This window comes from Mobula birostris, chromosome 4, assembly GCF_030028105.1.
Source record: "Mobula birostris isolate sMobBir1 chromosome 4, sMobBir1.hap1, whole genome shotgun sequence".
Lineage (NCBI taxonomy): Eukaryota > Metazoa > Chordata > Chondrichthyes > Myliobatiformes > Myliobatidae > Mobula > Mobula birostris.
The window spans coordinates 122,361,563-122,376,587 of NC_092373.1; the positions used below are offsets into that span (position 1 = coordinate 122,361,563).

The 15,025-nt window shown below is 39.8% G+C and overlaps 1 protein-coding gene across 6 annotated transcripts in view; it reads left to right on the forward strand.

Moving 5' to 3' along the window:
* Positions 1-15,025, forward strand: part of rapgef2b (Rap guanine nucleotide exchange factor 2b) — a 388,703-nt gene that overhangs the window by 243,571 nt on the left and 130,107 nt on the right. For all 6 annotated transcript variants that reach the window (XM_072256006.1, XM_072256009.1, XM_072256007.1 and 3 more), the window contains one exon: positions 6,450-6,581. In XM_072256006.1, the coding sequence (XP_072112107.1) occupies positions 6,450-6,581 (132 nt within the window). The remainder of the gene's footprint in view (positions 1-6,449; positions 6,582-15,025) is intronic.

Below are 15,025 nucleotides of genomic sequence, written 5' to 3' on the forward strand. Positions count from 1 at the left end.
CTTGCCGATATTCGTGGCCACTGGCCATCCGAATTATCTGAAGTCGGCTCGTCTCTGTATCTAGAAGATGCATGCATTGGAGGATGACAGCCCTGAGGTTCATCAGAAGTTCCAGTCTGGGTTCTGTATATACAGACGCAGCAGCCAATACTGGGCTGACCTTGGCTCTGATCTTGTGATAGAACAGACACTAATGCGCTCACTAAAAAGTCAAGGGGGCCTAATGCAAGGAAGTGGGATGTCAGAGCACCAGAGAGCAGTTTGGACTGTGTCATCCTCTTACAACCTTGCCATGCAAGAACTGACCGCAAATAGTTACGCAACAGGTGAACAACATAAGGAGTTGTTCACCTCCAGAGTGAGTAGAGATGAGGCTGACCTTGGAAAAAGTTGCAGCAAAACTGCAAACACAAGGAAATCTGCAGATGCTGGAAATTCAAGCAACACACACAAAATGCTGGTGGAATGCAGCAGGCCAGGCAGCATCTATAGAAAGAAGGGCCTCGGCCTGAAACGTCGACTGTACCTCTTCCTATAGATGCTGCCTGGCCTGCTGCGTTTCACCAGCATTTTGTGTGTGTTGCAGCAAAACTGGACTGTTTCACGCCATTTTCGGATGATAAATCATTGCGCAACATCATCACAGGTTTATGCAAATGAGGATGTCAATGTACATGACTTGTTCGCAATAGGAAATGACATAGTTGGGAAGATGGATGGACACTGTTTTCTCGTATTCGCACAACAGGAGTTCGAAGGTCAAGATACTAGCATCCAGCAGGGCAGTCAAAGTTGCTGAAGACTGTACCATAGATCCAGCGTTGTTATTCCAGAGGTTCCTAGTTGTGTCACAGGTAGGTGATCTCTGGCTAGACGAAGTAATAAACTATGAACTCTGTCCATATCCTCTGTCATATTTGTTTGAAGCAAAGAACATCTTGTGCCAGCCGGATAAGCCACAACTGGCAGAAGCGATAAAGAACTATGTCACCCCAAATCGGACAATGCTGTCACACAGGCGGTCCCATCTCTATGTTCTATATGGGGGATCACTTCTGCACCGCTTAAAATGGACGGAGGGGTGCACCTACAGTTCAATTGCAGATGACTACTCCTCATTCACTCTCAGCCGGAAACATCAACTGTACTCTTTTCCATAGATGCTGCCTGGTCTACTGAGTTCTTCCAGCATTTTGTGTATGTGTTCTTCGTAATATTTGGTTTAAAATTAAAGGTAAAGTAGCTTAAATGGTAATATCATTTTGGGATTTAATATGAGATGAAAACATTTTGAGTTGGAGGACCAGGAGTAAAAGAAAAACCCATGAGTAAGTAGAATGAACAATGAGAAGTTTAATTTTAAATGGTCAATGGTTTATGGAACTTGGAAGGCTTAGACAAAATGAAAATGGCATGAACTATTCAGCTGCAGACGGATTTGAAGCAAGCATTGAATTTTATAATGTCTTGAAGAAGGAGGTAACTCCGTTTGAGTAGAGAGGCTTTATGGTCAGCAGGCCAGCTTCATTTAAGCTACACTTAATTACTGTTTAAGGATCACAATTGTGTTAATGGACTAATAGGGTCTGTGACAGGATCAGAAGACACTTGATTTTCCTGCCTTGCGAAGGAAATGGGTAACAGGTACAGTAGATTGGATAAAGGCATATGGTGTGGAAACTTAACTTGCATGAGGCATTGGGTGGGGGGAAAACATGGTGATTAAATTGCTTTGATTTCTCCAACAAGCAGTACTGGTGGTGAAGTTGAGAGCGGTATGGGAGATATGTGAAACTCTACTGTTCCTGGTTACTGTCTGTGGGATGTGCATCAAGCTGCAGTTCCTGACTGATCGCATAGAGCAGCTTAAACTGCAGTTGGATTTGCTGAAGAACATCTGTGATGCTGAGGGTGTCGTGGACAGGAGCTTTAGAGAGGTGCTGTACACCTACGCTCTGTCTGTCAGAAATAGCGGCATCTCCCGGTGGCCGTCCATTATAATTCCACTTTTCATTCCCATTCTGATGTGTCAGTCTACTGTCGCGATGAGGCCACACTCAGGTTTGAGGAGCAACACCTCCTATTCAGTCTGGATAACTTTCGACCTGATGGCATGAACATCGGTTTTCTGAACTTCTGGTGGTGCCCCCTTCCCCGTCCTTCACTATTTTCATTTCCCCCTCTCACCTTATATCCTTACCTGCCTATCACCTCCCTCTGGTGCTCCTCTCCCTTTTTTCTTCCATGACTTTCTGACCTTTCCTGTCAGATTTCCCCCTTCTCCAGCCCTATATCTCTTTCACCAATCAACTTCCCAGCTCTTTGCCTCGCCCTTCCTCCTCTGGGTTCCACTTATCACCTTGCGTTTCTTCCTTCCCTCCCCACCCCCACAACTTTCTAACTCTGACTCCTCATCTTTTCCCCCCAGTCCTGATCAAAGGTCTCAGCTCCAAACGTCGACTGTACTCTTTTCCGTAAGTGCCTGGCCTGCTGAGTTCATCCAGCATTTTGTGTGTGTTGCTTGAATTTTCAGCATGTACATATTTTCTCCTGTTACAGATGAGAATTATAAGCTTTAGGTTTTACCATTTCCCTTGGCTCCACTCAGGTTACTCCATTGATTCTTAAGACCAGGGACCTATTCACTCCCTAGTTACCCTTTTGCTCTTAATATACTTGTATAATATTTTAGAATTCTTTATCAGATCTGGTGAAGTTTCATGTCTGGTTTTTGCCTTTTTAGTTTCCTTAAGAACACACTCCACATTCATTATGCTTCTCCAAGATTTTTCTTGATTTTGGATGTCTGTACCGGACCCACTGCATGCTTCCTCTTTTTTCCTGACCAGAGCCTCACTACCTCTCATCAGACAGAATTTCCTAATCTTGCCAGCCTTGCCCTTCATTTTAACTGGAACATGTAGCTCTGAACTCCCTATCTCACTTTTAAAAGCTTCCCACTTGCCAGAAGTCTCATGACTTGCTAACAGCCTCTCTTAATCAACTTTTGCAAGTTCCTATCTAATGCTACCAAAATTAGCCGTACCCCAATTTAGTACTTTAATTTGTGGGCCAGTCCCATCTTTTTTGCCTTAGAAGTTAATAGAGTTATTGTCACTGGTCTCAAAGAGCGCCCCTACTGACATATCAACTACCTTCACAGCCTCATTTTGTAAGCTGAGGTCAAGTATAGCCCCTTCTCTAATAGGGCCATCACCATTTTGCTCCAGAAAACTTTCCTGGATGCACTGAACAAATTCTGTCCCATCTAATGCCATAGTGCTGTGAATAGTCCCAGGCAACATAAAGGAAGTTAAAGTTAGCCTATTCTTCCTATCCCTCTCCATGATTTCTCTGCATATTTACTCCTTTAATTCCTGTTGACTATTGGGCTGCTATAGAAGTGTCCCATTGAGGTGAACCTGCCCTTTTTTTATTTCTCCTCATACAGCTTAAGTGAACGAATCCCAAGAATATCCTAAGTACAACTGTGGTGTTCTCCCTAATCAACAGTGCAACTTTCTTCCTCCCCCCCCCCCCCAATCTCCACTCTTATCATGCCACGTACATCTGTATTTAATGTTATCCTCTGCAATGTTGTATAGGGGTAATAATACGAGTGACGTAACAACTGTGGCAGGATTGCTTAAAATGATAGTTTTTAGTGCTGAACCTTTTACCTAACCAGGGATGTTACATATGGCTGCACTGACTGACTTTTTTAGTTTTGTTTTCTCCAGCAATTAGAGCCTGTGAAGGCACTGTGAACGATGAGGGGAAATAATGAAACATGTTGGGTTTTAACTAGGTGGCACCACAATGAATCTAGTTTATGTGTGGTTGCCATTTCAATTCCAGTTCCATAATTATCCCTCATTTCCATCATTCCAACCGTTCTGCTGTACAGTAGGGTCTGAAGTGATGTAAATCTTCATTTGAGGTGTGTAACATTCTGTTTAGGCAGCAAATCTCCAGTGTCATCATAGTCTTGGAATTCATTACTATCTTTAAAAGCTGGACTTGAACCTCCATGGTGGGAGAAATGAAAAAAGCTTGGTACATTGAGTATACATGTGAAAGCTGATTGACTTTGAATTATATGGCAAGAGTTATGATGTAACTGAGGTAACAGAAGGACCACAAATCAGTGCTTGGTGTTTTCCCATCTAGCAGTGTGTGATTGGAAAGAGATGGCTCTGCTAGAGATGTGCTGCAGTATCTTTGGCTTGGATAAGTCAGCAGAATGGAACTTCAAGCACAGACCTCAAATGGTGGAGAAGTTTCATACTGTAACAGGGGATGAAACATTAATTAGTTGTTTCAACTCACTCAAGGAAATGGAAGCTATGGATGGATGAATGGTAGCTTAGAGGGACCGAAGTCCAGAATTTGGCATTTTGAGGATAGGAATGGTTGGTTGATATCTTAAAAGTTGTAGACAATAACTGAGGATAGGGAGTAATTTGCATAGTCAGTATGAATGTCAGGAAGAAGTAAATGGATAGTTGGTCTTTTATTGGAAATAGATCAAAGGTGTATAAATTTGGAAGGTCATCATAGGAAGGAAGTAGAAAGGCATTCTGTAAACACGGCAAAATCAAGTTCAGGAGAAGATAACCTTGAGAATTTCTAGCTATTTAGTCAAGAGGAAGAATACACAGTTAAATCAGTGCTCTACAAAATTTAGAAACAGATCCTTTTCTGTACATTTTAGCAGGCAACACCCAAATGTGGATTTTAATAAGGAAGCTAATTTTGTTTTATTTGGGGTTTTACTTGCTATATGCACTCGATGGCCAATTTATTAGGCACAGGAGTGGAACCTGGTGTAGTCTTCTGCTCAGGAGAATATAATGTACTTTGATAATAAATTGACATTGAACTTCATGATCACAGCCATCATTATTTCTGATCTACACAAGCTCTAGGTTACAAGCTATTTTTGGAATTGCCTATACTTAAAAATAATAATATTTTTGCTTAGAGGAGGGTGACCTGGAGCATTTTTGTGTTTTGGATTTTTTTGTGGTTCAGAACCAGTCAGATATCTAAGGTTTTCAACTTGTATTTGTCAGTATATATAGAGGACAGAATTGAGAATCTTGCTGAAGATGCCAAAACTGGCAGTGTGTTTGATATTGATGAAGAAAATTTAAGACTGCTGGAGCATGTAATTGGACTGGATAGTTGGCACTGAAGTAGCAAATGGGATTCATTGGAGTCGTGTGAGCTAATACATTTGGGGAGAGCAAGTATGGCATGATATGCTAGATAAATATGGGTCATTATGAAATGTAGAGAAAGAGGATATTGGAGATATCCTGTACAGATTCTTGAAGGTGGCAGAGCATTGATAGTGGAGTTAAGAAAGCGTATGGTATGCTTGCCTTTGTTGGCTGGGATATAGGATATATGACCGGGGGGTGGGGGTGGGGGTGGGGAGTCATGCTGGAACTGCATAACATAGCCTGCTAGAGTACCGTGTACAATGCTGAAGAAAGGATACAGTATCATTACAGCAGTGTAGAGGAGATTTACCATGATGAGAGAACACTGAGTGGAGACTTAAGTTCAAGTTCAGGTTTATTGTTATTCAACCATACACATCTGTACAGCTAAATGAAACGTCATTCCCCTGGAGCCAAGGTGCCAAACACAGTAGTTGTCTTCATACACAGCACATACAGCCACAAAATAAAATTAGCATGTCCCTGAGTGCCATGACCTGAAGGTTGATAGGTTGGCATGAAGTGCGAGAGTTGTCCAAAATTATAAGAGATTTTTACAGGGTTAACAGAAAGAATTGATAACAGAGGACAGCAGCCAGGGCATAGATTTAAGATGAATGGTAGGGATGTTTTAAATTTTCACTTGATAAATAAGGTATTTCTGGGAAAAATAATGGAGGCTAAATCCCTAAACATATTTAAAGAGTATCTGGATTGACCACTTTAAAACAAGATCACGTGGCTATAAATTAGTAGATCAATGATCCAAACGTCTGTCTTCATTTAGCACAAATAAGATGTACTGAAAGAGATTTTCTGTTTCGTAAATTTGTGTCTGTACCATTTAGTTTCTAGTCTGGGGCCATGGTTTGTGTTTTCAGTTTCCTCATTTAGTTTTAAGCTTGCTAACAATCTGTAGAACTTAATTTTAAATTAAGTTGTGATTTAGCAAACAATTATTTTTACTCCTAATTGATGAAGCCAATAGCTTAAGAATGTTAACTTATTTGAGATTGAGTATTGGCTCAGTTAGGATAACTAGGAATACTTTACATTTGAAAATTTGGCCAAACCTATTCATATTGAACATATATAAGATGTTTCACATGAGATTCTATTGAATTTTGTCATGAAGCATTTAGCATAATACTTTAAACCAAATGTGCTATAACCTGACTCTATCAAATTCTCACTTTTCTGTATCCTTTTCCTATTATGCAGCTTCCTGCAGACTTCACCAAGTTACACCTCACCGACAGTCTCCATCCACAAGTGACTCAAGTATCCTCCAGTCATTCAGGATGTAGCATCACCAGTGACTCTGGCAGCAGCAGCTTATCTGATCTTTACCAGGTAAGTGGATGTTTTTTAAAATGAAAATGAAGAGAATGCATGAACATCAATATTTCAAACTTCCGGTAATTATAGCCTTGTCTGAGTAGATAGACCTCTATCAGCTTTGCACATCTGGACACTGCAATTTTTCCCATTCTTCTTTACAAAACTGCTCAAGCTCTGTCAGATTGCATGGGGATCATGAGTGAACAGCCCTTTACAAGTCCAGCCACAAATTTTCAATTGGATTGAAGTCTAGACTCTGACTTGGCCACTCCAGGACTTTAACTTTGTTGTTTTTAAGCCATTCCTGTGTAGTTTTGGTTTTAATGCTTGGGGTCCTTGTCTTGCTGGATATCTTCTCCCAAGTTGCAGTTCTCTTGCAGACTGCATCAGGTTTTCCTTCAGGATTTCCTTGTATTTTGCTGCATTCATTTTACTCTCTACTTTCACAAACCTTCCAGGGTCTGCTGCAGTAAAGCATCCTCACAGTATGATGCAGCCACCACCGTGCTTCACGGTAAGGATGGTGTATTTTTGGTTAAGTGTGGTGCTTGAACAACCTGGGCAACAGTCATTGTATGTGCAGTCTCTCCCATCTCAGCCGCTGAAGCTTGTAACTCCCCCAGAGTTGTCATGGGTCTCTTGGTGGCCTCCCTCACTAGTCCCCTTCTTACATGGTCACTCAGTTTTTTGAAGATAGCATGCTCTAGGCTGGGGTAGGCAATCTTAAGCACAAATAATTTTATAGCATGTGTTATTCATTAATTTGAGGCAAAACATAACTAGATGTATTTAAATAGATAATTCCCATATTTCAAGTTTTTATGGCATTTATCTGGCCCACCATCCACTCATTATTACGTGATCCGGCCAAGGTTGCCAACCCTTGCTGTAGGCAGATTTACTGCTGTACCATGTTCTTTCCAGTTCTTGATGATTGACTTAACTGTACTCTTAAGGGATATTCGGTGTCTTGGAAATTTTTTGTATCCTCTCCTGATTTGTGCTTTTTGTGGAATTGTTTGGAATGTTGTGTTGTCTTCATGGGGTAGTTTTTGTCAGGATACTGACTCACCAGTAGTTGGATCTTCCAGATAGAGGTGTATTTTTACTATAATCAATTGAAATGCCTTGACTGCACACAGGTGATTGCCATTTAACTAATTATTTGATTTCTAAAACCAATTGGCTGCACCAGTGATGACTTGGTGTGTCATATTAATGGGGGTGAATACATGCAATCAATTATTTTGTGTTTTATATTTGTAATTACTTTAGATTATGTTATAGAAATCTGTTTTCACTTTGACATGAAGGAGTCTTTTTCTGTTGATCAGTGTCAAAAAAACCAAATTAAATCCACTGTGATTCAATGTTGTAAAACAATAAAACATGAAAATTTCCAAGGGGGAGGGGGAATATTTTTATAGGCACTGTATTCCAGTTCTAGTGAAGTGAATGTGAGCATTGCCTTCCTTACACTGACTCAACCTGCAAGTTAACCTTTGGAGAATCATGTGCAAGGACTCCCAAGTCTCTTTGCATATCTGATTTTTGAATTTTCTCCCCATTTAAAAAATCGTCTACACCTTTATTCCTTCTACTAAAGTACATGACCGTACACTTCCTTACATTATATTTTATCTGCCTGTTTCTGATGCCATGAAAATTGGCTTTTCAGCAATTTAGAATCTCAACTGAGGGCCAGACCTATCCTTCTCCATAATTATCTTGAAACAAATGACATTATAATCACTAGATGCAAAGTATTCTCTTATACAAACTTCTGTCACCTGCCCTGTCTCAGTCACTAAAAGGAGATCCAGAATCACTGTTTCTCTAGTTGGGACCTCTATGCATTGATTAAGGAAATTTTCCTGAATGCTTGGGACAAACTCTATACAATATGGGAGTCTCAATCAATGTGTAATTTCAAATCACAACTTTATGTTTCTTGCAACTGTCTATGATCTCTTTACAAAGTTGCCTCTCTAAATCCCATTGACCACTGGGTGGTAAAGAATATAATCTGATTAATATGGTCATCCCTTCGTTATTCCTCAGTACCACCCATATAGTCTCAGTAGATCAGCTTTCCAGCTTGACTTGTCTGATCACTGCCTGGATATTTTCCCTGACTAGATCCCATCTCTGATTCCTCCTGCTCTATCGTGTCTAAAACAATGAAACCCAGGAACACTGAACTGCCAGGCCTGCCCTCCTGCAATCAAGTCTGTCTAATGGTTACAATATCACAATTCCACATGCTGATGGTTTGTCTTACCTACAATACTCCTTGTATTGAAATAGATCAAGCCCAGAAAGGAAGGAGAAAGAAGAGGTGAGCTGCGATGATAAGGAATTTATTGGTTAGGAGAACAGACACTGCACAGGGACCTTCTGCTTTGGTGGGAGACACTAAGGATCTTTTATTCTACCATAGACATGTTGTTAATTGATTGTATACCTGATTTGCATGTGGAGTTTAAGACAAGACCACAGTATTCCCTCAATCCAGAGTACATTGAGGGTTTGGCAGCTGATTGGGAGGGTAGGAGGGAGGGGAGATAACTGGGGTAAGAATCGGATCTGGGAAATGATAGCGGATGTTTCATGGATGGAGGTAAGGGACTGCAGCTGGGATAAGGAGCATAATGGACTTTGGAAGAGGACTGTAAGAGAATTGACTAGTGGCAACAGAAGGGTTCGATGGGGGCTTAAGGGGGTGTGGACTTTAGTGGTGATAGCTGCTAGGAAGGTGACCAAGAAGGCCATGGAGGTGATTGGAAGATGGTTGATTTTGACACTGGAACCAGGGAGGATGCTAAGAATCGGTCAAAGGCCAAGGGCATAAAGAATAGTGCTGTGGTGCAACTAGTAGAGCTGGTAGCCACAGCTCTACGCAACAGGTTTAATCTGGAGTTTCTTTGCAGGGTCTCCTATTTCTTCCAGTGTCTCTGATGTACAGGTCGTATGGGTTAATTGGCCACTGTAAATTGCCCCCAATGCAAGTTGAGTAGTAGATCTGGAGGGACCTGATTGGAATGAATGAAGACTGATGGTAGCGGTGGGGTGATGATTATGGGCAAGAAGATTTAAAAAGTAAATTTTTGCATTGATGTTATGGACCCTTCAGCAGCTATCAAAGTAGGTATTTCTGTATTAGGTTATAATAACAGCTGTTCTTGTGTTGGAGGTGTATGCTTGAATAATAGAATGCAAACCAAGCTTTGTCAAATGTGCATGTTACATTGTATCAATTCTAGCTTATACTGTGGATTCTGGTTAATTGGGCCATCAGTTAATTGGGGTGGCTGCTTATTTGGGACAACTCTTAAGGAACAAAAGCTAATCGAGAAAATAGCCTGGATTCTCTTTGTTTATTTGGGCCACTGTGCATCTTAATTGGGACAGGAAACTGTTGCCACTGTTTCTAACTAGCATCAGTTGAATGCACTTGTGTGGTTGTTAGACACTACACCATGTCTAGAGCAAACAGTTTTTAAGTAGCGTCAGTTGCTTGTGTTTGTTTTCAAAAAGCAGTGTTTTTTGTCCATGATAGTTGGCGAGAAATAAGCAATAAGACAATTCAGATCTGTTTTGCTCGCTGTGGTTTCATGCATTGAGGCCTGAAGATGCCAGAAATCAAAAGAACACAGCAGCATACACTGGATGAATTCCTCCATCGATAACTATTAGAAACTAATACACAGCTTTATAGTACTGCAATAGTATTGATAATATTCTAGTTTGTTCTGCCTTTCATTTAAGTACATAACTAGTTACTCAATTAAACAGTAGTTTTTTTAATACCTTTTTAATTATTTCCATGAAACTTTGGCTAATTGGACAGCTGCTTAATTTGACCAAAATGTATTGGTACCAATGTGCCTCAATTAACTGGAATCCACTGTATTCCATTTTGCCTGGAGCAAATTAGCATTTGAGGAAGGTATAAGGTGTTAGGCTTTTACAATATTATTTATGGGCAACTCGATTTATGGTACTTGGGTAAAACTCGCAGCAGCCATTGCATTAAGATTGATGTGACTTGAAGAGAGATGATATGTTCATATTCTTAGAAATCATTGGGAGGGATGTACTCAAATGTTGATTCTAATTACTTAGTAAAGTGGTTGATTGGATTTAAATATTGAAATAATGTTAATGAAGTTGCTGTGCATTCTTTGGCAGCCAAATGTGTCAGTAAATCAAACTGCTTACTTCTCAGTGCTGTTGTACCCCAGCCAGCTAAATGGTAATTACTCAAATGCCTGGAGAATAGGTAATGGAAAGGTTTTGAGAAGTCAATAATTACTTGTAGATGACCAGATCACTGCCCTGGTGTTTCTGCCTTAATGATGAGGCAAGTCTGATTCTGTTTTCATTGGTAATAGCCTCTAGGATGTTTGTCATGGTGGTGAAGGGAGGAGTGGTGCTTGGTGATGATAACATCACCATATTGAAGGGATGAGGGATTTGGAAACATTTAAAAGATATAACAGTTGGTACATAGAGGCAAACATGGTTGAAGTGTATATTTGACAGGAATTAAATAAATGAACAAGAAATGGCATGGGTTGATGGGAAAATAAACATGGTATTTGATTAAAGGAAAAGATTTGTAATATAGCTGAAAAGGAAATTAAAACTCCTAAAGACAGGGAAAATTTTAGGAATCAGCAAATTATGAAAGTGTATCATGAAAGCAAAGGAACAAAACATCTGAAAACACTTTCTCAAAGCTGTTATGGATTAACATAAGGAAACCAGCTGAAGTAAATGTGCATTCCTTGCACAGGCACACGCACTCGTGCATGTGAACACACACAGGTTCAGTGAAAATTGTAATGGAGAATAAATGTCAGTATCAATAAGTACTATTAGTTTTTATACTGAAGAATAAAAAGTAATGAAATACACGTTTCCGTGAGGAAATTAGTTCTAAATAGAGCTGATAGTGGCGACAAAGCCGACTAATGTCATGGGCCTTGTAGTATATGTCATGAGCCTTATAGTATATGTCCTTGGTTTTTAAATATTTAGAATAACATACACATTATTCCTCACCTTTTATTGTTCTCTGGCATTTTGAATGGTCCATCCACAGTAAGTAGCAAACACAACTGTTAAAGAAAGGAAGGAGAGAAACTTGAGATCTGTAGTTACTATGTTTGACAATTCGTAAAAAATGCCAGCATTTATTATTAGTGATATAGGGCAGAGACCATTAAAACCATAATAGAATAGGCAGAATTGACACTGATTGATGAGAACAAAATCTCATCTGACAGATCTTTATTTTGAGGTGATTTCTGGCAGGATAATAACAAGGAACCAGTGAACATAGTATTTAGAAATTTTCAAAACACATTTGGTAGGATTCTGCCCTAGAGGTTATTACTCAAAATCAGGAGATATTAATATCTTTATGTTATATAGATTGAGGATTAGTTTACAGCAGGAAGATTGGATTTTTTTTTGTTTTGCAGCCTGCAGTTGGCAGATCATTGCAAAGATTGGGTCTTGGTCATATGTTCTTTGTAGTCTTTGTTAAAGACTTCAAAATTCAAAGCAAATTTATTATCAAACCATGTATACTGTATGTCACCATACTCTCCTGAGATTTGTTTCCTTGCAGGCATTCACTTTGGAATAAAGGCATACAATAGTGTCAATGGAAAAAGTACACAAAAAAGCTGACAAACAACCAAATAACAGTAATAATAAAAAAAAATTAAGTAATACTGAGAACATGAGTTATAGAGTCCCTGAAAGTAAGTCTGTAGGTTGTGGAATCAGTTCAGTGTTGAGTATGAGTGTTAGTTATCCACGCAGGTTCAGGACCATGATAGCTGAAGAGTATTAGCCGTTCCTGAACCTTGTTGAATGCTGTTGTGGGACCTGAGGCTCCTGTACCTATTTCCTGATGGTAGCAGTGAGAAGAGAGCATGTCCTGGATTGTGGGGCCCTGGTGATGATGGATGCTGCTTTCTTGTGGCAGCATTTCTTGTAGGAGGGCTCAGTGGTGAAGATTTGTTGAGAAATTAAGTGCCTTTTATGTAAGAATGCTGATGATACAGAGCTAGGGAGAAAGTGAGCTGCAAGAGGAATTAGAAGAGGCTATAAGGAGATAGGCAAGTTAATAATGAACAACAACTGACAGATGAGACGTAATGTAAAAATATGTGTTTATCCATTTTAGTAGGAAAGAAAATGGTGTTTACAAGGGCTTGCATAATCTTGCACATAAATCACAGAGTTGATGTGCTGATTGGTGCTGGCTGATAATGAAAGGGAAACGCTGAGATTTTGAGCACTTTTTAATTTAATAAAAAATCCTGGAATGCTTATTAATAAAAAGGTTAAAAACTTAATTCCTATGCTTTAGAAGTTAATATCAAATGCTAGATATAGAAATCAAGTGAAATAACAATTTTAACTTGACGTTCACTGGAATTCATCCATCAGTTAAGCTAAAGTAAATTTTTTAAAGAAGTTTAATAAAGGCTGGGCTGAAGAGTGCAGCAATTAGTGCTGCACTTTTACAGATTCAGCAACCTGAGTTCAATCTTGACCTCCAGGTGCTTGAGTTTCTTCCAACTTTGGGATAATTGATTACTATAATTCATCCCTTAGTTATAGATCATTGGCAAAAATGAATCAAAGAGGGGTTAGCTGGCATGTGTGAGAACAAAAAAAGTTGCAAGGATAAGGAAAGTAAGCTGAGGGAGATTGTTCCCCTGGGGACTTGCAGGAAATCATTGGGTGGAATGATCTTCTCTCTTGTAATAAAAATAAAATGAAGATAGTTTAGCCTAGGACATAAACATGAGGGACATTTCCAGTGAAGCCCTGGGACTAAGCTTTTGTTCTCCCACAATTTCCATCTTGTTTTCCATCTTTTGAGTAAGTTCTGACCCAACTAATGGAATTATACCTTGATGACTGTTCAGCAGTGTTTTATTGGGCTTCATGTTGCTATATTCAGTGAAATGCTGCTCTGACAAATTCACCCCTTTACTTATTGTTTGGACCAAAGCTTCGATGAGGTTTGGAGCCCAAAGTGGTCTTGTCAAATTCAAACTGGCTATTGGTAAGCCCAGTTATTGACCTATTGCTGCTTTATGTAGTATCAATGATACCTTCCATTACTTTGTGACAAATAGGGGTAGACTGAGTTGGTGTTATTAAGCCATAATGAATTGGAAGTAGCATCTTGTGCACAGGATACACCTGGATTTTCTTTTTACGTTGTTCTGTAGCTGCTAGTTTTGTAACCTATGAATAGTTTGGATGGAGGCCACTACTAATTTTGGAGTGCAATCTTTACTCCAATAGCTGTGCTGTTGTCTATTCCATTGATTTTGCTGTATCTGCTGTTAGCATTTCTTGTACGGTGGATGAAGTTGACTGAAGATTGCCTTCTATGATGTTGGGAATCTCAAAAGAAAGGGTAATGGGTTGTCCACTCAGTACCTTTCATTTAACTCAGCCATTGATTGTCTTTGAGGCAAAGATAACAGTCAATTGCTTTTTGATCTTCATTTGCGACAATATTCTGCAGATTGTGTTGTATATCAAAATATAGTAGCACAAATCTCACAATTAAGTGTTATATAAGTATTCTTGTTTGGGGGGGGAAAAGTGTATTAACGTAAATAAAGAAACACTTAACAATCCGATGACCAACCATTTTATTTCCTATCCCCATTCCCATTCTGACTGTTGGTCCATGCCCATCTCTTCTGCCGTGATGATGCCACCCTCAGGGTGCAGGAGCAACACTTCATATTCCACCTAGGTAGCTTCCCACCTGATGGCATGAACATCAATTTCTCCTGGTAAAGTTCTTTTTTTTTCCCCTCCCCTTCCCTATTTGTCGTCTTCCTCTTCTGATGGTTGACGGGTAATTAGTGTTCCTGAACCTAGTGGTGTGAATCCTGAGACTCCTGAACGTTCCTCCTGATGGCAGCAATGAAAGCAGAGCATGTCCTGGGTGGTGGGGGTCCCCGATGACAGTGTTTTGTATGGATGTGCTCAATGGTGGGGATTTTCCATTCAAGGACATTAGTGCTTCCATACCAGGCTGCGATGTAGCCACACAATATATTATTTTCCTCCATGCATCTACAGAAGTTTGTTAAAAGTTTTAGATGTCATTTTAAATCTTGGCAAACGCCTAAGAAGTAGAAGCACTGCCTTGCTTTCTTCATAATTGCACTTGTGTGTTGGGCCCAGGACAGGTCCTCTGAAATGATATAACTGAGGTATTTAAAGTTGCTGACATTCTCTACCTCTGATCCCCCTACGAGGACTGGCTCATGGACCTATGGCTTCCTCCTCCTGAAGTCAATAATCAGCTTCTTGGTCTTGCTGACATTGAGGAAGAGGTTATTGTTATGGCACCACTCAGCCAGATTTTCATTCTCCCTACTATATGTTGATTTATCACCATC